Source organism: Psittacula echo, assembly GCF_963264785.1.
Source record: "Psittacula echo genome assembly, chromosome: 2".
In the NCBI taxonomy this organism is placed as follows: domain Eukaryota; kingdom Metazoa; phylum Chordata; class Aves; order Psittaciformes; family Psittacidae; genus Psittacula; species Psittacula echo.
Window position 1 is genome coordinate 51,774,069 of NC_137737.1, and position 26,235 is coordinate 51,800,303.

The 26,235-nt window shown below is 47.6% G+C and overlaps 1 protein-coding gene across 1 annotated transcript; it reads left to right on the forward strand.

Moving 5' to 3' along the window:
* Positions 1-225: 225 nt before the first annotated feature.
* On the forward strand, positions 226-10,266 carry SHH (sonic hedgehog signaling molecule; the record flags this gene model as incomplete). The annotated part of the gene is made up of 3 exons (XM_080610329.1): positions 226-534; positions 5,294-5,555; positions 8,956-10,266. The coding sequence occupies 3 exons, from the start codon at positions 226-228 to the stop codon at positions 9,660-9,662; spliced, it is 1,278 nt and encodes a 425-aa protein (XP_080466455.1). The 3' UTR covers positions 9,663-10,266.
* Between the last annotated feature and the right edge of the window lie 15,969 nt (positions 10,267-26,235).

Consider the following 26,235-nt stretch of genomic DNA (forward strand, 5'->3'; position numbering starts at 1 on the left):
GCTACCATTAAAATCAGACCCTTTTTTTGTCTCTCGATTGCTGTCTCCCGACCAAACTCCGATGTGTTCCGTTATCAGCGACCTAAAGCCTGCCATTCCAGCACCTGTCTTGCTAGGGATCGGTGGATAGTATACGATTCAGAAAGCAGACAAGGACATAGGAGGCGAGAGCTCTAGAGAGACAGCCAGGGATAGGCACAGAGAGCTTTGAAGTAATTGGATTCAATGGACGAAATGCTGCTGTTGACAAGAATTCTCTTGGTGGGCTTCATCTGCGCTCTTTTAGTCTCCTCTGGGCTGACTTGTGGACCAGGCAGGGGCATTGGAAAAAGGAGACACCCCAAAAAGCTGACCCCTTTAGCCTATAAGCAGTTTATTCCCAATGTGGCAGAGAAGACCCTAGGGGCCAGTGGAAGATATGAAGGGAAGATCACAAGAAACTCCGAGAGATTTAAAGAACTAACCCCAAATTACAACCCTGACATTATTTTTAAGGATGAAGAGAACACGGGAGCTGACAGACTGATGACTCAGGTAGAGCCACAGAGATACCTGTATTTGTGTTTGTTAACCTCTCTGAGCAATCCTAAAGGACGCATCTGTCTTAGTATTTTTGAAAGCCCCCCCTTTCCCTCTCCCCCTCCTCCCCCCGCCCCTCCAAACTCGGCTAGTTCCCCCCATTGAATGTAAATACCATCTCTCCAGACAAGTTAGCAGGGGCTGGAGCTATCTCGCTGTTCGGTGGGGGAATCTGTGTGATACTTGCAGTCATTACCGTGCCATGGCGTTCCCTGTAACTTGGTTAGAGATTGCTGTTTGCATTTGTCCCCAAGGATGCACTTTGATCAAACGAATTGCAAACAGCACAGAGGACCCCAAGTGTATAGTGACCGCCAGGCCACCCACTCATTATTACAAACGTACTCCTCGGTTGCTACGCCTGCTGACTTGATCTTATATATATAGAGAGAGATATATTTTATTTCTTTTCCCTTTTTTTCCTCGTTTCATTTTACCCTTCATTATTACTATTATTTTCCCCTCGCGAGCATATTCTAAATATAGTAGGCATGCAGTCGTGCACTCACAAAAGGCAGCTGAAGCCGGATCGACCATTCCTCTCCTGATTCCGTATTATTATAGCTCGTATTGCAATACCATCATTTGTTATTGTGCCCATCAGAGCGTAAATATATTGATATTTCTTTAAGGATGCTCGCAACCAATGCTCTGGTACTTCCACAGGGGAGGGACTTGCAACTTATCGGCATTGCATCACCTTCTGTTTTAAAAAATCTGATGGCACAAGGTTTACAACTGGGTAAATATTGGATCTCGGGTGGAATCGGATTGCGGAACCATTTTATACAAAAAGAGAAAAAAAAAAAAAAGAGAAAGGGAGAGGGAGCGAGAACCTCTCCGAGAGTCACCTCATAATTATTATTCATGCTCAATAGAGAGCTTGGTGAAGTCAATTGCTCTGCCAATCCCGGAGTTTCTGAAACTACATGCAATCTAGACACTGGAAATGGGTTTCCTCCAAATATAGGTCAACAGCGCTTTTTTAATATTAATACACTTAAGCCCCACCTTCAGCGCTAGAACAGGACTCGCCGGGAAGGACTAGGCGGGGAGTGGACGCGGGAAAGAGGGGGTGGGGGGGTGGAATTTCCCAAACTCTCTCCGTTCCTCGGCCTGATTTTCCGCACGTTTCCCGGGTCTCCCGGGGCGAGGGACCGGCGGCCGCCACCATCTATCTCCTCCCGACCACCTTAAATCGCACCGCACCTCGCAGAGCTCCGGCGCGCCCCTGCCCGCTCTCCGCTGCCCCGCGCAGGGGTGCGGAGCGGAGCTGGTGCCGGTGCCCCGCTCGGTCGCAGCGCTGTCCGCGCCCCTCTGCGCACCCGCGGTCTTCCCTCCGCCCTCGCTGCCTCCGGTGAGAGGCGTGCGGCGCGCCAGCCGCATCTCTCGCATTTTCAGCTCCACTTACTCCCTTCGCGTATCGATCGCGCCGGCTCGGGTTTCGCCCTTCCCTCCGTAGCCCGGCGGCGGCGGCGGCTCCGCGGGAGCCGGGCTCCCGCCGGGGCACGGCGCATCCCTCCCTGCGCGGCTGCGCCGGTGCGTGTGCGCGGCGGAGCGGGGCGGCGGGGAAGGGGGGAGCCGGGAGTCGGCCGGGAGAGGTGGGCGGCGGGCCGGGGCTGCGGGCGGGCTGACCCTGGCCCGGCGGCTCTCCCGGGGCACGCCGCGCCGGCTCCGCGGCTGGCCGCTCTCGCTGCATTAGCTGGCAGCGTCTGAACTCCTGACCTTCTGTCAACTTCCCTCAGACGAACGAAACGAAAACAAATACTTTCCCCCCCCCCCCTCCTTCAGTGCTTATTCCCGTGCCTTAGACACAAAGGGGGGAGGTGGGCTGAAGGCAGCGGGGACGGGGAGGCCGTGAAGCCTGGAACCCGGTGGCAAAGAGGGGAAGCGAGGTGTGTGTGTGGGGGAACCGAGCCGGTCTGCGTCTCCCCCCTGCGAGGCGGGGAGCGCAGCTTGCGAGCGGGTGGTAGGGTCGCCCTGGATCTCCACTTCCTCCCCCGGCACGGCCGGGGCGGCAGCTCCCCTAGGTGCCTGCCTGCCGCCGGTATCCCTGCCCTGCTTCTCTCTCTTTCCCTCTCTGCCCCGGCCAGCGACCTGTCGTTAAATCCCAGCCTTCAAACGCTTGCTTCGCGAGCCCTTCAACCATGGAGAGACCTTTCTTGAATAGAATCGTTAAACTTGCAGAATAGTTGCCGAATGCATTAGCCGCCAGTTAATATTAACTCCAGAAGAAGGGGGGGAGAAAACGCAAACAGAGGTAGGTAAGTCAGGTTCTCAACTTTGCAGGTGACAACAGGAGTTTGCTGAAGGTTCCCCCTTCCTCCCTTCCCTCCCCCCCACCCCAGCCATTGGCTGGATTCTGGGGAGAGATAAGGAGGCCAGGTCAGTATGATAAAGCTGGAATTTGTATGAAATAAAATAGCAATCTCGTGTAATGCAGGCACACAACCGGTGCGTGATGTGAGGAATTTAGAGATCAACTTGGCATTTAGGAAGCCCACCAGGTTGTTTACACTGACAGGTACCTGTTAAGTGTTTCCTTCAAGCAATTCATTTGTGAAGAGATTAGGAGCTGGCAGGAGAGGGCTTGTTGAACAACTTTGCCTCCACACAAAGCGTTAGTGGAGGCAGCCCTGCTGAGCTTCACGGTGGCTGAACAGAATTGGGCTTGATTTGTGGCACACGACCCAATGAATTAATAAATAGTCTGGGCTTCACGGCTTTTGACTCTGACAATCCAGCTCAGGCAGTATAAAAGGGAGGAAAGTTCTTTTAGGAGGTCGTTTCTCCTTTATTTCGCCTGAAGCCGGGAGCTGGTGCTGGCAGGGCCGGAGCGGGAAGCACCGCGCACCGCTGTCCGCACCGCTGCCTGCTGCCTTCCCTGCTCAGCAGCGGGCCGAGACATCACCTTGAGGCGCAGGGCTGTTGCCTTATCAGTAGCTGAGACGTTTGATCCTTCGCTCCCTTCCCTCTGTAACCTCGGTGGAGGAACATGTCCATCCTCTCAGGTGTATGAGGGGGAGAGAAAGGAGAAAATAAACTCAACTTCCTTGTGCTGCTGCGCTTTGCTGCCGGGAACAGTGCCGTACCCCAAACACCCGGCTCTTTCAATAAAACGGTAGGCCAGAGAGTCCAAAGTGAGCTCACGATTGCATTTTATATCTCTTGGGAACTTGTGTATTGCTGGAATTGCTTTTTATGGCTGTTAATAGACACCCGGGAATTTTCTTGTTGAACAACCTTGTCACGTCCCTAAAAGTAGCGTCATCGGGGTGATGGAGGGGCTTTGCTTTGCTGGAAGCTGTGAAGGGGGCCTTTGCAATGTGTTTGTGTGTGTGCTGGGAGCACACTTGAGGGAATAGTCCTGCAGAAGGCCGAACATCCCGGTCAGGCCAGGAAAAGCGAGGGAAGAGCAGCTCACTGCATCCTGTCGGGGCTGTAATCCACTTTGATATCTGCACCAAGCGAACCACCTCCCGTATATCAGCGAGTTATTTTCCTCTCAAAAGGGGGGAGGGGGAGTAGTTGGCAACGTGTGAGTTTCCAACTGTACCTTTAGCCAAGCCCTTTTCCATGCTTTTGGTGCCGATTTCCTATTTCCGGGGGGCTACAAGCTCTTTTTACCTACCCGCTGGCACGTCTATTTCCGCTTCCTCCCTCCCTGCCCTTGGCTAAGATAAGATCCCCCCCCACCCCAAACTTTCAGGGTTTCATTTAGCGCTCAGCCTCCTCCATCGCTATACTCACTTCCCTTTCCTTCTCCCCCCCCTTTGCTCAGTGCCTTCAGGACCCCGGTGCTGCAGGCCCCGGGGAAGGCCGGTGGCTCCGGAGGGGCGATGGTAAACCCTGTAGTGCTTCTCCACGGAGTTGAAAATGTTTCACTCCACACAAAGAGTCTCCTGGCTTGCATAGCATCCCTGCTTCGCTTAAATTCCCTCCTTGGCCCTCCCTTGCTTTTCATCTTCCCACTAAGAGCTATATTATTGTATGGATTTGCTCGGCTTTGTAGGCGAGTGCCGATGTATGTTTGAAGCCGAGTGAATGCTCCCAGCCCATGCTGCTTTGAGGGCTCTAATGAGTGATGGGCGAAGGGAGAGAAAAAAAACCTCACCCCTCCCTCCAGCACATAAAGGCTGTTAACATGTATTGAGACCCCTTTCAACACAGAATTAAGCTGAAAAGACCCGGAGAGACATTCCGGGAGGGAATCTGTGACTCCGAGATATATGCCGAGTGTTTGTTCTCGGCAGAAACTTTGCTCTCGGAAAGGGGACAGGGCACTTAGTGGCAGGAATTTGCTCCATGCAGGTGGCTTTGAGCCGACGCACTCACAATCCCTGGCCGGCGGTGGCGCGGGTGGTCCTCCTGTCCCTGCGGCAGGTGCCGGGGGAAGGGGCGACTCTGTCCCGCTTGGTCTTTGCGGTGTTTCAACCCCTCTTCCTCCCGTGTCCCTAAATTTCACCCGCCTCCTCCTCCTCACCTGCCTCCCTGTTCCTCCCCGGCAGCGGGAAAGAAGATGCTTAGCCTGGCAGAGCCAGGGCTGAGCATCGTGCGGCACGTTTGAAGGGGAGGGATAGAAGGGGGACGACTAGGCCCATTTGGCTCGGGAGGGAGGGCAGGTTGCTACCCTGGGGGGGAATAGATGGTGAAGGGGGTGCCTGCCCTTGCTGCAGCACCCCCCGCCATGCGCCCTTCCCCATGTGCCCTGCAGCGCTGCAAGGACAAGCTGAATGCCCTGGCGATCTCGGTGATGAATCAGTGGCCCGGGGTAAAGCTGCGGGTGACAGAGGGCTGGGACGAGGACGGCCACCACTCAGAAGAGTCCCTGCACTACGAGGGCCGCGCCGTGGACATCACCACCTCGGACCGGGACCGCAGCAAGTACGGCATGCTGGCCCGCCTGGCCGTCGAGGCCGGCTTCGATTGGGTCTACTACGAGTCCAAGGCGCACATTCACTGCTCCGTCAAAGCAGGTAAGGCGGGCAGCCTGCCCAAGGGCACGTCGGGGGGTGTGTGGAGGCCACCTCCGGGCCACGGCTCAGCCCCCCAGAGCCTTCTCCGCCCTTTCCGATGCTGCCTGGGCTCCCCCCTCGCCGTCCCTGCAGGGTCCCCATCAGCCCTGCCCGACCCGTCTGGAATCCCCTCGGGGATACGGAGCGGGGCCGCCGATGGCGCAGCCTCTTAGGGAAGGAAGGAAGGAAAGAGAGTAAAAAAAAAAAAAAAAGGGAAAAGGGAAAAAAAAAAAAAAGAAAAAGAAAAAAGGCCAGCCAGCTGCAGCACTTTTGGACAGCATTTTTATTTGGGTGATTTGCCTGCCCAGCCTTCCCCCGAGCGCTGCGCCGCAGCCACACACCCTTCTCCTCCCCCCGTGGGATCTGATGCTTTCCCCATCCAAAGAGCATGTTCAACACAAACACTAGTGGCCGTCTCCAGCCGCCCCGCTGGCTGCACGCCCTTACTCGCGATCGCTAATCTCCAGGAAAATAAATAACTAACGTGGTCCCCTGCGTTCTTCAGCGGTAGTCGCTAGGAAATTCCCAGATAGGTATACACATACATATAATTTTTTTCCCTCCCCTCCCCTGTGCTTACAACGCCACACGCTGTCTTAACCCGGGAACAGCTCGCAAGAAATCCCCGGCTCGCAGAGTTCATTTTCTTGACACTGAACATTTTTTTTTGGGGAAGCAAAACGTCTGGCAGGCCCCCCCCCCGCCTCCCTCCGCCTGCCTGCATGGCAGCTAAAGCGCTTTATACAACATCGTCTAGCCCAGCAGCCCGCTGGAAGTGTCAAGAAAGAGTGGGTTGCAAAAGAAAATAATGGGCTTTCTTTAAATATTGCCGTTTGCTTCAAAACCAGCAGCCCCACGATGAGGAAACAGGCCTGGCCTTGCCATGCCTGTCTGCAAGAGGGGCTTATCCCCCATGATCCAGCCCAAACCTCCCCAGGACTGAGCCAAGGTAGCACCTTTCCCAGCCCATGTGGGCTTTGTCCTGAGAGCCTGCTATGGCTTTTGTTCAGCTCCCTGGTTCTTTCTAGGCAAAAGGAGGCCCTGCAAAGCTGTCAGCCCTGTGGTGATATGAAACATCCCTTTCAATAGCAAAGATGAGCTTTATAGCGCAAGGTGTCGATTGTGGTGCACGATGACCTTAGGCCAAGCGCACCCGCTAATCCACCCCAGTGGGTGTTTCGTAGGGCAGGAGTAACCCCAAGCTGCTCATTGAGATTCGGCACACACGGACTTGGGGGCAATATTTAGAGGGTGTCAGGCAGGGTCGTGTGACTGTACCACGCGGGCTGCAAGGGAGCAGGCTTGAATTCCACCCGCTCAGCCTGATTTCAGACTGTCCAAACCTCGCTTCATGACAGAGCATCTTATGAGAAGATTAAACCCCATAATGCCAGGCAGGAAGATTCTTTATCTAGATCTCTGTTTGCAAAAAGTATGATCCTGGAGACTGGAATGCAAAGAAGAGTTCCCCCAAGGCCTGAATTATTGTCACCAGGACAGAGGAGAGAGAGGCAGGGGTGGTAAAAGGGACATTGATAATACGCTACAGCAAGTATTTAGAGCAAGCTTCTACATTTAAAATTCAAATACAGACCTTGAGTGCCTTGGAAAAGTGGCTCTGCTGTGCAAATAGTGCTTGGAAGGTCCTGGGTTTTTTGGAGAGTATGTGTGTGAATTGGCACATAGGGTTTCTGCACCTGAACAAATAGGGAGGGGGAGGAAAGGGGAGAAGAAGCTGGGAAAAAAATGGAAGTGTCCTCTCTTCCAAGAGTGTCTGCATTTATTACATGAATCAGAATGACAATGCTGATCCTTTATTGGATTTTAATTAGAGAACCCAAACAAGCACTGCTCAAAGAAGCAGATTTTCACACCTCTGCCAGTTCACTGGCATGTTTGTAGAGCTGCTACACTACTAGATCTATTCATCAAGTCCCTGAATATGCAAACAAAGCTCTAGCCAGACCTTTACTGCCGGCTTGTAGGAAGGTGTAGTTTGCTGGCGGAGGGCTCCACATAAAGCACATAGCTTGTTTGTTGCCATGTGCTCCCTGAAGAGGCCTTAGAGATCTCTGCTTCATTTCTGAAGGAGAAGTGATAAAGTCATTAGCAAATCAATAACGGTCTAATTTTCACCCTTCCTGTCCTTCCTGAGAAAGTCATTAGGAGACCTTCCAAGGATTTATTTAAATCATAAGAGCTTTAGTACCAACCACAGAGGCAAAATATAAAATCTAACCACCTTTAGGAGATAAATCACCAGGAGTCTAAACTGGCTTAGCGAGTAACTGAGAGAAACCAGGAGAAAGCAAGGGAGGGGTAAGGAATGTCAACATCTGTAGCAAAGATGCTTCCTACTGTGACATACTGTGTGATACTACCCAAAATACAGAAAATCAGAGCTTTTAGGAGCACTGCAGATTTCCTTGGTAAAGTCAGAAACCAGCCTGGAACAGGGCAGAGGTCCTCCCCTACCACCCCTCATGTGACTCAGCTTCCAGAAAGGGATTTGCAAGAGAGACTTACAGTCTCATCGCTATTTCTATTTTCTGTGATTGTGATTGTTCGTCTCTGTACCACTGGAAAGCAGCAGTAGCTGGCGACAGCAGTAGTTGGCTACTGCGTTTAGTATCTAAACTCTGAGTACCTTCAAGAGCTGGAGGAGGTGAAAGAGGGCTGTTCTTGGGTCTGGAACGGGCATGGGGCTGGCCAGGGACACCTTGGTGCAGGGAACAGCATTCTTCTTCCAGTGGGGTGGGAAAGGCAAGGAAGATGCTATCTAGGGTGATGCTTTCCACTAAGGCAATGGGCAAATTCATGTGCTCCTCATGGCAAAGCCTTCTCCTGCTCTCTGCTGTTTGCTGCCCAAGATGGGGTCCTTCAGTAAGAGCTGAGTGGGGACCCCAAGCATTGTGAGCATGGACAGTCACCTAGAGGAGAAAACTTACGCAAGGAAAACCATCCTGCTTTAAAAGCCTGTGAGTTATCTGTTATCAAGTGTTGGTGCGGGGCAAACAGTAGCCAAGTGAGAAGCTCATCCAGAAGAGATTTGTTTTGGAGCAGCTTTCTCGGCAGGAATATTTCCTTAATGAGACAAGCCACCCTTGTAAATCCTAACCCAGAGGGAGATGCATCGGCTCAAATCTGTCAGGAAGGGAACTCTCACTTAACCTGCTGAGTGCAAATGGGGCATGTTTGTAGATGAGGATGGAGGAATTTTGGAGAGGAGCAAGGCTGTGTCCTGCACCTGTGCCTCTCAGGCGGAATGGGGTGTCCAGGGAAATGGGATGTTCCCTCACGTGCCAAGCCCTGACCTGGTGGGTGCCTCCTCTAACCCTGCTGTGCCTCTTTCCTTGCACAGAAAACTCGGTGGCGGCCAAATCTGGGGGCTGCTTCCCTGGCTCGGCCACGGTGCACCTGGAGCAAGGCGGCACCAAGCTGGTGAAGGACCTGAGCCCTGGGGACCGCGTGCTGGTTGCCGATGCAGAGGGACGGCTGCTCTACAGCGACTTCCTCACCTTCCTCGACCGGGAGGACGGCTCTCACAAGCTCTTCTATGTCATTGAGACACGGCAGCCCCGGGCCCGGCTGCTGCTGACAGCTGCCCACCTCCTCTTCGTGGCCCCCCAACACAACCAGTCGCAGGCAGGGACCCTCAGCAGCCAGGCGCTCTTCGCCAGCCGTGTACGGCCTGGCCAACGAGTCTATGTGTTGGGTGAGGGAGGGCAGCACCTCCTGCCAGCGGCTGTGCACAGCGTCTCACTGCGGGAGGAAGCTTCTGGGGCATACGCCCCACTCACCGCCCAGGGCACCATCCTCATCAACCGAGTGCTGGCCTCCTGCTACGCCGTCATCGAGGAGCACAGCTGGGCACACTGGGCCTTTGCTCCCTTCCGCCTGCTCCAGGGGATGCTGGCCACCCTCTGCCCTTCCAGCGGGGGGACCCCCATGGATGCCCCCACCTCCCCTGGCATCCACTGGTACTCTCGCCTTCTCTACCGCATCGGCAGCTGGGTGCTGGATAGTGACTCTCTGCACCCGCTGGGCATGGTGGTGCCGTCCAGCTGAGAGCATCCTGTGCTGCCCCGGCCGCCAGTCAGCCTCTGAGGGAGAGACAGAGACACACAGGGAGAGAGAGAGAGAAAGAAAAAGGAGAAAAAAAGGAAAAAAAAAAAAAAAAAGAAAAAAAGAAAAAGCTAAAAAAAAAAGAAAAAAGGAAAAAATTACATATTTTTAAAAGAGCACGGATTAAGACTTAAAAATAATAATAATAAAATAATAATAATTAAGTAGGACAGTCCAAAGTAGACTTTAAGGGAAACAAAGACCCCAGGAAGTTCTGTTCTGTTTAGTTTATAAATATATATATATTTTTATTTGTTCTTTTGTTTTGTTGTTTTGTTTGTTTTTTTGTTGTTGGTTTTGTTTATTTTTTTTCCTCCTCTCCTGGATATTTATTTCTTTGGTATTTTGAATAGATGTTTTAAATGATATGAACCGGACCTTCAAGAGCCTTAAATAGTTTCTTTGATAATTTATTATCATGTGAACTGTACTCATAGGGGAAAAAATTATTTTGTGAGGCCAAGCAAAACTGCGCAGAGTCTATTTTTCTACATGTCACGTGTGTCCTGACTTTCAGAAAGCAAAGTTCTGTACGTTCCCATCTCTCCATTCCATTGCTCCTTCATTTCAGCAAGCCTAAAAAACAAGCAAGCAAAGAAACAAACACACCGAAAAAGACAAACTTCATGGGGGTCCGTAAATTATATTTTTATACACAGAATTGTAAATTAGATTTTTTTGAGAGATCAATACTTAACTGAATCACATTTCATTTTTTGAAATAGTGTAAAATATTGAGAATATATTATTTTAATTTAAATAGTTTCAAATGTAACGTCATTTCTTGTATTGTTTTCCATGATTTGCTTTGTAAAAAAACCACCATTTGGCCACGTTCATGGAAGTCAAGACTGTTACACCAATGTTTTATTTGCAAAAACCATAAGAAACTTTGTTATTTTTAACTTCAAAAGAAAAAAAAAGTTTATTAGAAAATAATATTTTTTAAGAAGCGCACATGGCGGCAATTCTGTGACGATGGAGACGATAGTTTGTACAGAGGGGAGAAAAGGATGTTTTGCATTAATAAATTGAGAAATAACTGCTGTAAATTTACTAAAATGTATTTTTTGAATATTTTGTAATAGTTTTAATAGTTTTATAGAAATAAAATGTGCCATGCACAGTCTGGTTAGTATATAACAACTAAGAGTTCCTGGTGCATCCCATTTTTTTTCCCCCTTTTGGCTTATTGGTTTAGGAAACGTTGCCTAAAGGAGTGCCCATTATTTTATTTAGATGTGTTTCTTATAACTTTTAATTTTGGTACTTTAATTAAGGAAACAAATCCATCACATCTGCACGTAACCTGGAATCTCTTGTACTAACAGTAGAACCTCACTCATTTGCACGAGTGAATGGGAGACGTGGTTTCCCTTCACTGGAGCCCCGGCTCCCTGTCTATGCTTGGGCACTGTTTCCCTCTTCCAGCTCCAGCCCCAGCTCCATGTCCACCTCCTGATCTGATCTGGAGACCACAGACGACTCTGAAAATTGATTTATGAAGGTGTTCTATCACGTTTGCTCTTTGAAGCACAGTAATCTGAAGGCAGGCTGCTGCCTTCAACTTTAAGGCAGCACCAAGATTTTAATCAGTTTTAATTCGGGTGCCCAGAAGATGGAAATCTGGGGGAGAGACACTGCCTTTGATGAATTAACAAGGATTCATGTGGCTGATGCTGGAAGAAGGAGATGGCCACTTGATTTCACTGGCCATCTTGACTGAGTAACGTTGCCAGGCTTGTGGCCACCAAGAAAAGAACAAACACCTTTTGCTAAACAAGAAAAAAAGGGGATAAAAATTGGTTAATTTCTCATGACAGATGTTCCTTAGCTGTGACACATCAGAATCCATCCCAAGCCATCGATGGGTGAAGTATTGGAGGTGTCTTCTAGGATCCGATTGTTGGGGCCGATGATGCATCCCCTGGCTAGTCCCAGCCCCAAGCCCCACCAAGGGGCTCGTTCTCCATGGGTGCCAATGAGTGAGGTTCTGCTGCACCGTGTGCTCCTCCCCAGAGGGTTTCCAGGATCCCTTTAACAATTTTGCAAAACATTGTGTGTGCGTGTGTGTGCGCGTCTGCGACAGGACCGTGCCGGAAGGGAGCTTTCCTTGAATGTCTTCTCACCTTTTCTTCAGTTTCCATTACTCGCTGGTGTAGGACGTTCATCCATCGGGCAGCATTTTGCAGCCGTGTCCTCCGCCAGGATGGACAGCAGCTCCGTTGGCCTCCTGGGATGTCCCTGCCTGGGGCCTCCTCCAGAGAGCGTAGACCATGCTCTTCCATGCTGAAAGCCTAGGAGCTTCTGAAGCAGTGCCTGGAGCTGGTGGCAGAGCCCCAGGCATGAGCATCCCCCGTGTCAAGCCCTAACAGATGGATGTGGTCTCTCCTTCCCAGCAGCTTCTGGTCCAGAGCCACTTCCATCCTTTGAAGCTCGGACATGGCCAGGGTGATGAGACTTCAGTGCAACCCCACCATCATGCAGCCGGGATAAGAACCAAGCCACCCTAATGCCCGCATGGTGTAGGGCATCATGGGGGACTGTGTACTGCCCGGTGAGTGCTGGGGACCTGCTGCCCACCCTGGCTTGGACTCTGACACCTCTGTGTCTTTGGGGTCTGCCTGTGTAACGGGGGCTGCAAACATGGCTGGTTTGGGGCATGTAAAATTGTGAATGTGGAGCAAATGAGTCTCTGCTGTAAGGGTATGGTCTTCATATGGCAGCATCTGAGCATCTGAGCTCTTTTACCCCTACCTCTGAATGGTGGCTGGCATTTTGTAGAGCCTTTACACTCAAAAATGAGTGTGCTGGAGCCTACTTTCTCCAGAGGTCAGGTGGTGGAGGTGGTCAGGGATATCAGTGATCAAACTTCAAGTCCTTGGCTTGGGGTCTTTGGTCTAAATTGTAACTGAGATGAAAAAGACCATTAGACCAGAGACCACATTTGTGTCAGGGTAGAGTACATGCCTTGATAGGGAGCTGTGTCAGACATTGCTGTATTTAATATTCACTGAATGGCCCAGATAAGCTCAGAGCTTTCTGGTGTGAGAGAAGCTAAGATACTGTTTAATACTAGGATCAATCTGTTTTACCAAGCAAAGAAATGCTATGCCGTGTTCTCCATCACACATATTTCAAGTGACTGTATGCCTCCCTCTCACCATATATTTATTACATCTCTTCCCTCAGCGCCTCACATCCGAATCACCCCTCCATGGTATGCATTAGAAGTGCTTCGTTAGATGGACCAATCCAGCTTATAGCTACAGCTCTCATATGAAGGATGTACTGTCATGACATTGTGCAAAACGTCTAGGAGATGTCACTGTCCATTTTCAGGGTCCAAGTATGGCAATAGTTTGTATAAAATGTACACATAGTGGTGGCTACAGAATAGTTTATGACTAAATACATATCTATTACTGTTAAAATAATGTATAAGAATGTACTTGAAGCTATTATCCTTGTGCTCTGTTGTCTGAATAATTAAAGAAATTACAGAGACTTCCTGAAATGTCTGTTATGTGACAGCATTCCTATCACATCTGCGTTTTTAACCCCGGTGACGTTGAAATGGGGTGTGGTTCTGTGGGATTTGGCATGGGACCCTTCAAGTATGGCAGGAATTGTGCCCATGCCACTTCACATGATGGTGACAACCTCCCTTTTCTCCCACCTAGAGCCGTGTAGACAGTCTGTCATTTACCTGTGAAATACTGAGTAGCTCTGCAAAGCCAACTCATTTGGAAGGGTTTTGTGAGGAGACAGAGCTGCCTTGAAGGTCAGCCCATCAGCAGATGCCTGTCCTCCCCAGCCTCCTCCATCCAAACCAACACGAGAAGTGACCCTAATGAGACTGGGGCTCATTTGTGTTTATCTGACTGGTCTTTCTCAAAATGGCTTACTGCTCAGACGCCAAGTAAACCAACTGAAGGGAAGCTTGGGTGAGCCAGAAAAAGAGGGTCACATTCACAGTGCAGTTAAACCCCAGGTCTTTCACAGCCAGGTAGCCATGCCATGCCACAACCTCAGATACGAAAGTTCGCTTAGCGATATGTATACAGGCATATATATGCATACATATATAATATTACCCTTGTATTCTCAACGTATCCTACCAGGCTATAAATACGTTTACATTGGCCATCCCGGGCATTTTACATCACGCCGAGGTTGAGCAGGCAATGTAAATCAGCTCAGTTGGGTGATAATTTGGCAGCAGTTTTGCAGCTCCAGTACAACATCTATTTCAATTACAGGGGGAAGGAAATCAGAGAGAGCATTTTATTTTACTCATTACTCCAAACCTGAAGGGACCACTAGATTTCCTAAGCTTTTTAAATTCTCTCTTAGGCAGTTTCTTCCTTGAAAATAGTGCAAACTTCACCCCAGAAAAGGTCAATTTTCCATGTACAGAGCATTTCAGAGCTTTCAGTGAAGCAGTGCTAATGTGATCCTTGGCCTACACAGGATGAAAGAGAAAAAATGATCTTTGAAAGGTGCATCTTTACAAACAGTGGGATTGTCTCAGATTTTCATGAGAGCAGGATGAGGCCTGCAGGCACTGTTTATGCTGAGATTGTTAAATATAATTTTTAATACTTTGCATTTGGAGTGTTTAAATAATTTTGGTTTTCAGGCCTGAAAAGAAGCGAGCAAATCCAGGAAACATGAATTTAATAATCCTGTCCTGGTTCCAGTAAAATTAGGAGCAGCATCCAGAGCACATCTGGGTGCACAGGGAGTTGAGCTGTTGCCTTAAAGCCCAGTGCAGGATCCTATGTAGCTTATTTTAATTCCAGTTTAAGTGAAAGCAAATATTGCTGCACATCAGGAGTGAAACCGCAAGGTCAGGGAATGTGTTTGGGGTAAAAATATCTGTTTTGTTGTCCTGTGACCTAAATGTGGAATAAATATTAGATTTGCTCAGTTTGGTGTAAACAAATGTCCGTTTATATTACTGAGGAGGGGAGGTGACAAGGGATGATGTGTGTGACATGACTGCAGAGGGTCTCTTGGTCACCAAACTCGCATCTGGCTGCTGCCCAAGGGCAAGAGGACTCGGACATGGGATGTGGTGGGAGCACCATGTGCTTTGTGCAGCTCTGCCCAGCTCACTCAGATCCAGCAACAGAATGGGGACCCCTTAATCACCCCATGCTTATCTGGTCCAGATCTCTGGAACACCATGATGTCTCCCTTGAAAAGGGGATGTGCTCACAGGAAAAATATACTTGGGAACACTGTATCATTCCAAGTCTTGAGTCTTTTGATGACATTCACTGCAAAGGAATGGATTATAAATCTGTATGCAATTACAGCAACATCCTTTTGATACGACACACAGGCGCTATGTCACAGACCTGTCATAGGGTTTTGCTGGGTGGAGGAAGCTTATTTTACAAGAAGGGTACAGTTTTGGTTTGGTTAGTTTGAGTCACTAAAATATTTCATTGCTTTCCTCAAACAGAAGGTGCCTCTGGTGGTCCTGGGTCCAGCCCCGGCTCATAGAGGACCAGCTGAGAACAGGCTGCTGGAAACCACCTTCTGTCAGGTCCTGTGTGTCTCCAAGGATGGAAAGCCACCCTCCCTCTGGGTAACTGGTGGTGTTAAACACGCTAACATTTTGCCTAAATATTGCAGAATCATGTTCCATCTACCATATTCTTTTCTGGAGGGAAAACAGACGCAAGAGTTAAAGCAAGATTAGCCTTAAGAAATCCCAGGTTCAAAATCTGGGACATTCAGGGTTCTGCTGAGCTCTGCTTCTGCTCCTGCAGCCCGCACCAAGCATAGGCAGCCGAAACATTACTTGCCCATCTAGCCTTTTCTCTGTAAGTCCTGTTACTGTTTACTCAGTCTGTCCTGTTTTCTACAGCAGTAAGCACTGGTTTTAATTATTGGACTGTGATGAATGCAAATAAGTATTAGTCTAAGGATTGCTCATGAACAATTCCTTTGGAATAGTCACCGTTTTGGAGTAAGCTTTGTTGGCTTTGCCAAATGGTGCCCTTTCTACTTGCAGAGTTTTTCTAGAAACAGGAGCGTAATAAGTGTACAGTATCAAACAAGTCTGTTCTGGCACAGTATTTTGTATGAATAACCATTTTGTGCTAACACAGTGGAAGCTACATTCTGATGTTCACAGGCATCAGAATGTCCAATTGCCATTCAAAGATTCGCAAATCATGAATCATGTGATCCCACAAATAACAACAAACCAACCTGCTTGCTTTCATTGAGGAAAATGATTGTGAATCACTGTGTACTGTGGGCTCAATCCAACAACCACCAGCGTCAAAAGGAGTCTTTCCACAACTTCAAACAGACAGGGAGCTGAGCTGTGTTTGCTCAGCTTTACCCGGTGTAGCCCTCACCTGCATATGGCATGATCAAATAATAGAATTTATCAGGCAAGCAGGAATTTCCTAGAGCAGCCAAGAGTGGGCAAATGTCATCTCCTGACTGCATATGTGCAGCTCCCACTGATGTCAGTAGGGTTATGTATGGGCAAAATGAGGTCAGGCTGTGTTGTCCTACTTTATGTGCCCTGTGGTATTACACTCAATTAAGTTTTGTCTCCCAGGACGCAGCCTCCCTCCCACTTAAGTCACCAGGAACTTTGTCACTACACAATAGTGCAGGAGAAGGCATGAAATACTCGCCTTTGATCTAGAGCACAATAATGTTTAAGTCATGCATTTAGGAGCATGCAGATGCACTCCGAAAAGCAGGGGTTAAAACCAGCAGAAAAAGGAAAAGATCCATGAAATCCCAACGTGGGACATCTTCAGGAGAATGGAACAGCTTTCCAAGCCCATGCACAGCCTTGCAGAGCATGGTGGTCTGAGCAAAGCCTTCTTCCCGAGGCAGCAGGACATCTTCCCTACCCTCTGCCAACAGCTCCCCACAGCCCCTTGCAGAAAGATCCTAAATATTATGGGCAACAGATTTTAGGCAGCACAGGAGAAACAGCCACATCTTCGGTGTGGGTGACCACACGCTACACTACCTTGGAATTATTAACCACTGGTTATGAAGTGAAACTATAAATAGCTGTAGGAATGCCAACTGAAGGAGAAAGCAGTAAAAGAAATCCCTCATTACAGAGAAACAAGTAGCTAGAATGATGCTGTACTTTGAGTGAACTGGGTTTGGTTCTTGCCCCTTTGATGGGGTTTCTTCTGATTTTGAGCATGTAGCTTGTTATCTCTCTGCATTCATCAAAGATGTGCAGAAAAACATCTCTAAGGGTATTTTTCTCTGGTCTACGTGGTCTACATGATGAGAAACACAGTGACTCAGATATCATCTACTGCCTGAGTGTCAATCTGGGGAATCTCCTCTGTGCATACATGGTAAAAACCCAAGGACTCTCCAGAACCTTTACACAACAGCCTATTTGAAAGCCCTCCTCCTTATACATATTTTGGTTAAGAAATTGCATTTAATTTTTAAATCTCACAACTGCCAGCATTAGGCATCTTTATATATAAAATAAACGTGTTTCCTATGCATTTTTTAAGGCCATTCTAAATACCTTTGGAAAAGAAAATAGTTGATTTTTTACACAATATTAAACTTTGCACCACACATATAAGACACAAGGAGGACACATAAGGCAATAGCCAGCTCAAGGCTAAGACACAATTTTGGCTTCTGATTGTGTCTTCATGTGTCTCTTAGTGCAGTCTGTGGGGCCTCGAGGGCAGTTCGGTTCCCCCTGAAGTAGGTACCCACTGTCAGGATGGAGGGGTCTTGGTGGACAAGATCTCTGTGGATTAATGAGGGAGCTGAGACACCAAGAGCTCACATAGACATCTGCAATTACGTCTCTGAATGTAGGTGTCCTAACTTAGAGCTGAATCCTGCCCAAAATGTCACTTCAACCTCCGATTTCTGCAGAGGGTCCCCATGGAAAGCTAGGTTACACTTGGGGTTTCCTGGACTCACACGGTGGTCCTGGTGTGGGCTGCATATAGAATTGCCTTAGCTCTGCAGAGTAACGATGCTCTGGGTATTGACATATTCACTCCCTCTCTGCGTCTGCACCGGGGTAAGCCCAGCGTAGTCCAAAGCCAGACCTTTCTCTGGGGCTGGTTCTCTGCTGTGGGACGAGCTCAAGACTTCAGAGCAGCCACAAACCTCAGCACCTCTCTTTCCAAGTGTAAGGCACACTTGTTCAGCCTTGTCTGCATTGGTATAAACACTGTGCACGTACAGCGTAGTTAATTAAAACTATTCCCACTCAATTTTCCCCTTGGGGAAGGAAGGGAGAAGAGATAGATGCTCATGGGAGAGGTGCTCATCGCATTGTTTGATGTGATCCGGAGGGAGACACACAGTACTCTGGGATAAAAGCTGCAAAGGCTGAGGGAACATCATGGAGCGCATGGAGAGCTGTCCCTGGAGAGAAATTTCCCTTAATCTGTGTGCTGTGTTTGCAGGACAGAAAACAAGAGACCAAGACCATCCCTCTCCAAGGCAAAGAAGCATGGATGGAGGCTTACCCTGACACCCACCCAGCGCAGACTTCTTGCTTGGGACCTTTTGGAATCTTGGAAACCTCCTGTCTCCTAAAGCCCAGTTTTTGGGCAGCTCATAGAAAGGACAGCAGAAGTCACAAGCGGCTGGGTGTGGGCATGACGCAGCTGGGTCTGTGCACTGGCACTCAGTGTCAGTGACTCAGCCCTGATGCCAGGAGCTGTCCTTGGCGTCAGACACAGAACAGCCTCCAGCTCTCCCACCTGCTGCTCCTGAGTTACTCATAGAGACACCAAGGAGTAATTCAGGCCTTTATTTTGTAGTGTGTGGATGTGAAAGGGCTCGTTCACAGACAGTGAATGCCCTTACCCATGCAGCCAACACTGTGATACGCAGGGCTGTTTTCCACCTCTAGAAAAGACTTGGTTCCCAAGCGCAAGGGCAGATGTCCTCTGTGTTAAACACAGGACATGGGACAAGCCCTTCTAAAGCATTTTAATTTCAAATCAGCTCAGGTGTCTTGCTTTTGTCAGTGTCGAGCAGCCTGGCACTGTGCTGGTGATGCCACCATGGGAGAGATGCAGCTGGTACCCACCAGTGCATGGCTTCGTGCTGCTCCATGAGGTCCACTGGTGCCTTCCAGAAGGTGTTGAATAATAATGGGTGCAGAAGGAAAGGTGGAGCTTTGTGAGACTTCACCAGTGGTCCCTGGCAGATGCTGTAGCAGTCTGCAGCAAAAGCTGATGTATGCGCAGTAAGGACCTAAGCACCACCAGGGGATTTCCACCTCGCTGGAGAAAGATCCTGGAGGTGCAAGGGGATTTTGCTTTTCCCAAAACAGGAATAAAACAACTGCACTTCATGATGGCCAGGCTGCTGCTGGTGATTAGGGCAGGTGGATTTTCTCTGTGCAGCCCATGCCTAATCAAGGACTGAGTGATTGGCGGTTGGGTGGCAGCGATGTTATTTTGGAGGATGCTGTGGCGTGGGTTCCTCATCGGGGGCTCTGTAGCTTCTACCCCACAACAAGAGGAGCCTGCAGGACAGGGCCCAAGTGAGCCCAGAAGTCCAAAATGAAAAAAAAGTTGGATTTAATGCTATAGGCTCCCAAGGAGGCAAATTGTCTTTTACAAATATAAAAGAAGTAAAGTTTGGGCTTCCCATGGAGTTGCTCTTTGCAGCAAGAAAACATTTTGCCTGATCACAAGGTGTTCAGGTTTAGGGTGTTTTTTGTCTGATCAAGGAAATGTCTGCATTTTGGTTATCAACTGAAGCTGAGAATGAGATACATTTAAATACTATTTCACCTTTGGGTATAAGCAGCAAAAATTGAGTATCTTCTTGCAGATTTATACATCAGAGCTATTCTTTTCCTATTTATGAGGATCCTGACAGGACAGAACTGTTTATTGAGAGCTAAATAATGACATATGTTATCATGACTATCGAACCCAGTGGAAGCTGTTACATATTAAAAATGAAACTCAGGGCCAAGTTTCCTCTTGATGAGCATAGGCACAGCTTTATAAACTTCTTTAAAGCTTCACTCTTTAGACCAGAATGAAATTCAGCACAAGGAGCTTCTACAAACAAGTATTATTTACACACATGTGCAAAGAGAGCTGTTCCTTACAAGATGTGTCCCTGAGAAAAAGGAGCAGAAACAAACCGCCAGACCTTTCAGGAGTCGTTCCTTTAGGTGGAATCAAAGTGACCTCTAGTGATTCCCCGTTAATCGTGCAGCTCGGCGGCCGCCAGCGCAGAGCGTGAGTGGTGCTGTGGTAACGCTGCTCTCTCATCTGGTATAAATGCAATCGATACCTGATTAAAGCTAAATTATAGCAATTAATGACTGTTACAGTGACCATCCCTACAATCCAAGTATGAAATATTTTTCCCAACTCTACCGTCTCTTTTCATGCAAGTCGCACACTGTTAAAAGAAGATTGTTTTTATTAAGCCCATTAAAAATGAGCAACACAATGAAGTTATTAGTAACTTATCATCCATGTGTCTTCTGGCGCTGCTGACGTGCTATTCTTTGGGAATAGGCAGGATAGGAAGTGCGCTAGATTTGTGATATAACTCGTTTGTTCCTACTTTTTGGAACAGTCACAGGCTGATCACAGAATTATTACCAGTTGTGCATTGAGCATGGAGTGTTCCTGCAGGGCTAAGCCATACCCATCTCCAGGTTCAACCAGACTGGACATCAGGAAAGAGAGTTTCACCTCTACAAGGTCATTTTTCCCTTCCCAAAATATCAAGTATTAAAAAAAAAAAAAAGAGCATAGAAAGAGGATTCATCAGCGGTGGGGGAAACTAAATATATGAATCAGCCAAATTATATTGGTTTACCATGAAAATCAATAGAAAAGGGGGTTAGAAATGGGATGCAATCGTTCAAAGGCAATACAGGGGAAGCTCAGTCAGCAGCGAGACAGTTGTGTGTTCTGGTCTAATATTCCCCAGGGATATTTCAGGGTTGGGGAAGGCAGCAAAATTCATTGATTCCTTTGGTATAGGAAACACGGATGGGCACGAAGGAGATGCTGAGCTCTGCTGAGGCTTACAGTGCAGATATTAATTTTTTACTTTTAATACCTTCCATAGATCAAATGTGTCAATCTCTGAACCAGAACTGGATGAAAACCAGGACACTGTTCCTGCCAAGAGAAAATCACCCAACTGCTTTAGTTTCTACGTGTTTTGGGGAAGTTCATATTTGATCTCTGATTCTTTCCAGCTCCATAAAAGCTCCATTCTTTCCACATCCATAAAGGACCACAAGGTTTGGCATCTGCGGGAAGAAGGACGAGAACATTGCTTCCCTCTTGCTCTCTTTCCCTATTGCCAGCTTTCCACGATGGTCATGCTGGGAGCAAATTGCTGTTTGAATCCTTTCCAGGGCTGCTTGAGCATTCCCTGTAATTTTCAAGGAGGCTCTGCCGCAGTCGCTGTAATGAAACATGCTCCCTTGTTGTGGTCAGTTCTACTTTCATCACCCACTTGCAATAAAGCTCCTCTTTTTTTGCCTGGATTTGTCAGCACCTTCCACTCCCACCAGTGAGTATTATTCAGGACATTCCTAAGATACGTTTCAGAACGATTTCTCATGGAAATGAGAAGTTTTGCAACGCGTGCCATTTGACTTGCTGGCTTGCCCTGACCCCCTACCTGCCTCACCAGCCCTGTGAAGGGATTCTGGGGGACCGTCCTGCCTCTCTGAGGGATTCATGGGTAAAACTGGGCTGTATTCCTCATAACTGCTGCTCTCTACACCCAAAATGCTCAGATCAGGCCTGGATGCTGGGCTGTTATTGTCAGCCTATGATTTCACTTGTCATTGCTCAGGAGTATCTTGTGAATTCAGCCTCCTCCACCCTCGTGCATGAAGAAACTTGAATGAGTAAAATTAAGCACATGTTTGTCCAGGGCTTAGAAATTAGCCAGAGAAGATGGATTTGTCATCAAATAATGAATCCAGCTACCAGAAAAACACAGTCTCTCTGCCCTGCCCGGGTAAGCCTTCTTGAGAGCCATGACTAGAGCAGCCAAGTGAGAGGTCTTGTCCATGTTTTTGTGTTAAATGAAATATGACTCGATCTGTGTGTGCTTTTAAAGCTTAGGGACTGAAGGAAAACATGTTTATATGTTGTGAGAAGCAAAGCCAATAAGAACAGGTAGGCAAAAAAAAAGCAGGGTGCTCAGCACAGGATAATCTGGTGCTAACTGAATTATCTTCTAGACCTGGACCTCTTTGTTGGTGTTAAACAAAACCAGCTTCTTTCTGTACTTTGCTGCACTTCTTTCACAAAAAAAACTTGCACATTTTGTTAAGTGCCTTATAAATTTTATTTTCATTTTGCATAAATTGATATAATTTTATTGAAAGGCAGCAGCCGCAAGAATGCATTTTGTCTTGAAATAGTCACTTTCTCGTAAAGAACCATTTCCTTATTTTTAAAGCCAGGGCTGCGATAATCTGAAATACTTGCACAGCCTTTCAGTCCCAAACCTGAAAGTTGTAAAAACATAATTTATTTTATACATGCATGCTGTGGGTTTATTTTTCCAGCTAAGGAATGGGAATACAGAAGCTGGTTTCACTTTTGTGGTCTAATAGGTCAGTGCAGATTTACTATTTTAAACATGTGCAGCCATAAATACACAACAAAACAAATTGTTGCTGCTGCTGTGATCCAAACCCCAAATTAAAACCAAATATGAATTAGAAATCCCCTTTAGAAATCTCATCTGTCTAAAGCTGCTGAACTATCAGCTTGATGACAGAACTTCTCAGACAACAACAGTGCATAATAGTTGGACTTTTTAGAGTAATTTTACTAAACCTCTTTTTTGTTTGTTTTGAATATCTTAATACTTAGAGGCATTTTCAAATATCTGACTCTGTGAGCCATGTGATTGCACGCAAATTTCAGGTCATGTTGGGTTTTTTTCAAGTTAGCTTCCAGCTGTCATCATTTGCAGCAGAGATGTTACAAAGCTGAACCTGCAATCATGGAGACCTGGAGGCCAAGATAAAAATGATAATAACAAAAGGAAATTAAAATAAAACTTGAGTTTAAAATGACCTTGTATTTATGTCATGGTAATGTTTGCACAGCTTAAATTGGCTTCAGGAGACGAGTCAAAAGTAGCACAGTGGGACATCTAAACAACTCAATGCTAGAAGCTACAGAGAAGTATAAACCAGCCAGCCCACCCAGCTCGACTGTCTTCGAAAGAGCAGATCTCCCTGGTCATGCATGGGAACTTATCTGAAGGAGGTAAAACGTGATGGTGTTGCATATTTTATACATGGTCCTCTGATGTCCAAAGGAAAATTTCCCTAAGGAAAGTGGCTTTGACAACCTGTTCCTTAGGAAATGTCTCATTGGATTTATTGGGAGTGAAAGCAATGGTGGGGTGCAGAAACAGAGACTACTTAAACAGCCTGGAGAAATAAGGGGTGCCTAATACACTCCTGCAGACCCTTCACAACTATATGTCTATGGAGTTTTGGTTTTCCTGCTCTGGCACCCAAGAATGCTGGAGGAGGGGGAGAGGGAGTGGAAGGGTTAACACTAGGGCTGGGGAGGTCCCTTCTGCTCCCATCTCCCCAGCATCTCCTAGCACGGGTTTCAAAATGGAGCCAACCTCCCTGACTTCCCTTGTACCAGAGGGGAGGGAGTCACAGAATGGTAACAGCACAGTACAAGTCTCCCTGGCTCTGGTGGGAGCTGCCAAACACAATTTGGAGCCAAATACAAACAAAAAAACCATAAAAATTTTGGCAATAAAACCTTGTGTTTATTGAAATAGCAATGTCCTCACTGACTGCCCAAATGCAGCGTGAAGCCCTCTGGAGGTATTGAAACTAATGCCTATTCTGCCTGCATCTTCCTGGGCTGTGTCTGTGCTTTATCCAAATTTGTGATACCAATAAAGTTGAAAATGCATTTCTAGTCCTCTTTTGGCACTATTGCACAAGGTAGAATCAGGCACTAACACAACTGCAGGCAGCTTGCACTCCTGGAGACAAGCTGGCAAGCCACTGAGCATCAGAGAAACCAATCTTTTTGAAGGTTGACAAGGAAAATTGCCAAAATGCAGGTTTTGTAGCTCAGCTTTGCTTAGGAAAAGGTTAAAGTTTCTGAAACATCCAGATAAAGATGAAGCTGAGCAAGGATAACTTCGTTCACCCTGCAGAGAAGGAGGAAGTCAAAGATATCTGGCTTAAAAAGTACCGCACCATGGTTTGCAGAAGGATGCTGATCTTGAACATGGAAGGAACAGAGAAATGGTTCATGCTAACAAGGGTATGTATGGAAAAATGACTGGAACTATCATGGAAATTAAACTTGTTCCTTTATGTCCTTAAAACAAGCCTTGCTACTCTCCATCCAAGAACAGGAGGGAACCAACATGTGATCCAGGAAGGATGATGTTAAACACATCCATCAAATTGGCTGTGTTGGCAGGTGAATGGACAACTGCAGGGGCAGAAACTCTGATTTGTGGTGCAGAGCAAGGGGCCTGAACAAGCACAGAGCAAACTTCTTGTTCCCAGTATTGCACAAGAAAACAGGAAAGGTTTTAGATGAAAGAAGGATCAAAGATAGAGAGCCAAAGGGAAAATGGGATATATAGTACTGGATTGATTGGGTCAGTTAATGTAGAATGATGCTTTGATAAAGTCAGCAATCTTATTTTTAGACAGAACAATTGATCTAAGAAGAATTTGCAATGATGCTACATTAGTATATGCTAACTAAGCCTGAGAAGACAGAAACAAGCATACGAGCTGAAGGCTTGGCAACGAAAGGCTGAGGAAGGCTCACTGTTAAAATGGAAGGAGGACACAAATGGATTTCCTCAGGCATGGATCATTTCCCTCCTCTATTCTAACACCCCTGACACAAATTTAGGAGTATGCTGTGACAGGTCACAGGACAAGAGCTGCCATGGTCAATAAAGGTGACCAAAATGCTGGTCAGGAAGCATGAGATGACCTTGACTGCATAAGAGAAATTATGTGAAAATGAGTAATCAAAAGTGCTCCTTATGTACATAAGGAGTAAACCCAGTGATTTCTATTAGAAACTGGTGGTAAGAGAAGAGAATTAAGTCCTACAGGCATTAGCCACCTCCAGGTAATCTTAATGAATGTAGCATGCCCATGTAAAAAGCTAATATGATGCTAAGAGGTATCAGGAGAGGTATTTCCACCAGAGTTAGGGGAAAAGCTTTGGGAAGCAGCACATATGGGTTTGAAGATGAAGTTTTTGCTTAGGATTAAAAGAGTCTGATGATGACAAGGATGTTGGAAGAAACTGAGGGGGTTATGAACTGTGAAAGATGAAGGCTTAGAGACGGGTGAAAAGTTGTCCATTCTTCATGCACATTAACGCTGGCCAGCCACACCAGTCACGGAAAAATAGGCAATCAGCAGTACCTCCCATCTCTACAGGAATCTCATCAGGTTTCACAGATATCTCTATAGCTAATTGTTTGCTATTTAAAGCAGTGTTTTGCTTGCACTTACATGTCAGAACAGATTTTCAGGGCCGACAAGCCTAACCTGTAGGTGTAGGAGCAACAGCTAGGAGATGGATAGATGCACTGGTCACACTGAAGATACCCATTCCGATTCAAGCACCAGTAAAACAGGCATGTCAAGCCCAGAGGTTGGGCAGGAGAGAGCTCCAGCCAGCCACAGGACAGTTATACAGAGCCACAGCCCTGGATGCTCAGAAAGGCTTGCTTATGGCTGCGGTTATTCTTGGTGGCTGCAGTGAAAGGGCTAGTGTGACGAGGGAAGTGATGGGTTGGGAAGTGATGACCTGTGTGGTGTGGATGGTGTGAGCACAGGCCAGCTGTGCTCCTGTTGAGGAGCATCACCCCACCACAGAAGGATGCACAGGGCAGCACCAGATGGAGGGTCCAATTTCAGATTGTTCCTGCATAGAGAAAGGGGAGCCCAGTTTCTCCCCAGTGCAATGAAGGGATCTTTGCGTGGACAAATTAAAGCAAAAATATCTGCCCCTAGCCCCAAGCTCTCAGCAGCAACCTTGCCTGTCCATGCCACAGCCTGTTGCAGGACCCACCGAGCCCGGGCAATGCTCCGAACAGCTGATGGGGAGAGCTGAGAGTGCAAATCCGTAATTACAGAAGATGAATTTGCATGTCATGCTGGCACATCATTTTCTGTTAGATTTGCTGTATGAGTGCTTTGATCAGAGGGCAGCGTGCTTCCAGGGCGAACACAAGCTCTGTATCTGAGCACAGAGAGCCAGGCTCCCTGTTAGCTTTTCCCCCATTCTACATCCTTCCAAGGACTGGCAGTGAGTCTGAGCCCTGTGTTAATGGGTGCTCCGACCCCTGCCTGAGAGGAACTGGGAGCTTCCCGTTCAATTGCACAACAGACATCCATTTAAAGGCAGCCAGAGGAAATGGGGAAGGCAGAGGAGTGGCTGGGGTCCTTCCTTCATCAGGAATGTGAGCGTCTGAGCACGGCCTCATTGCT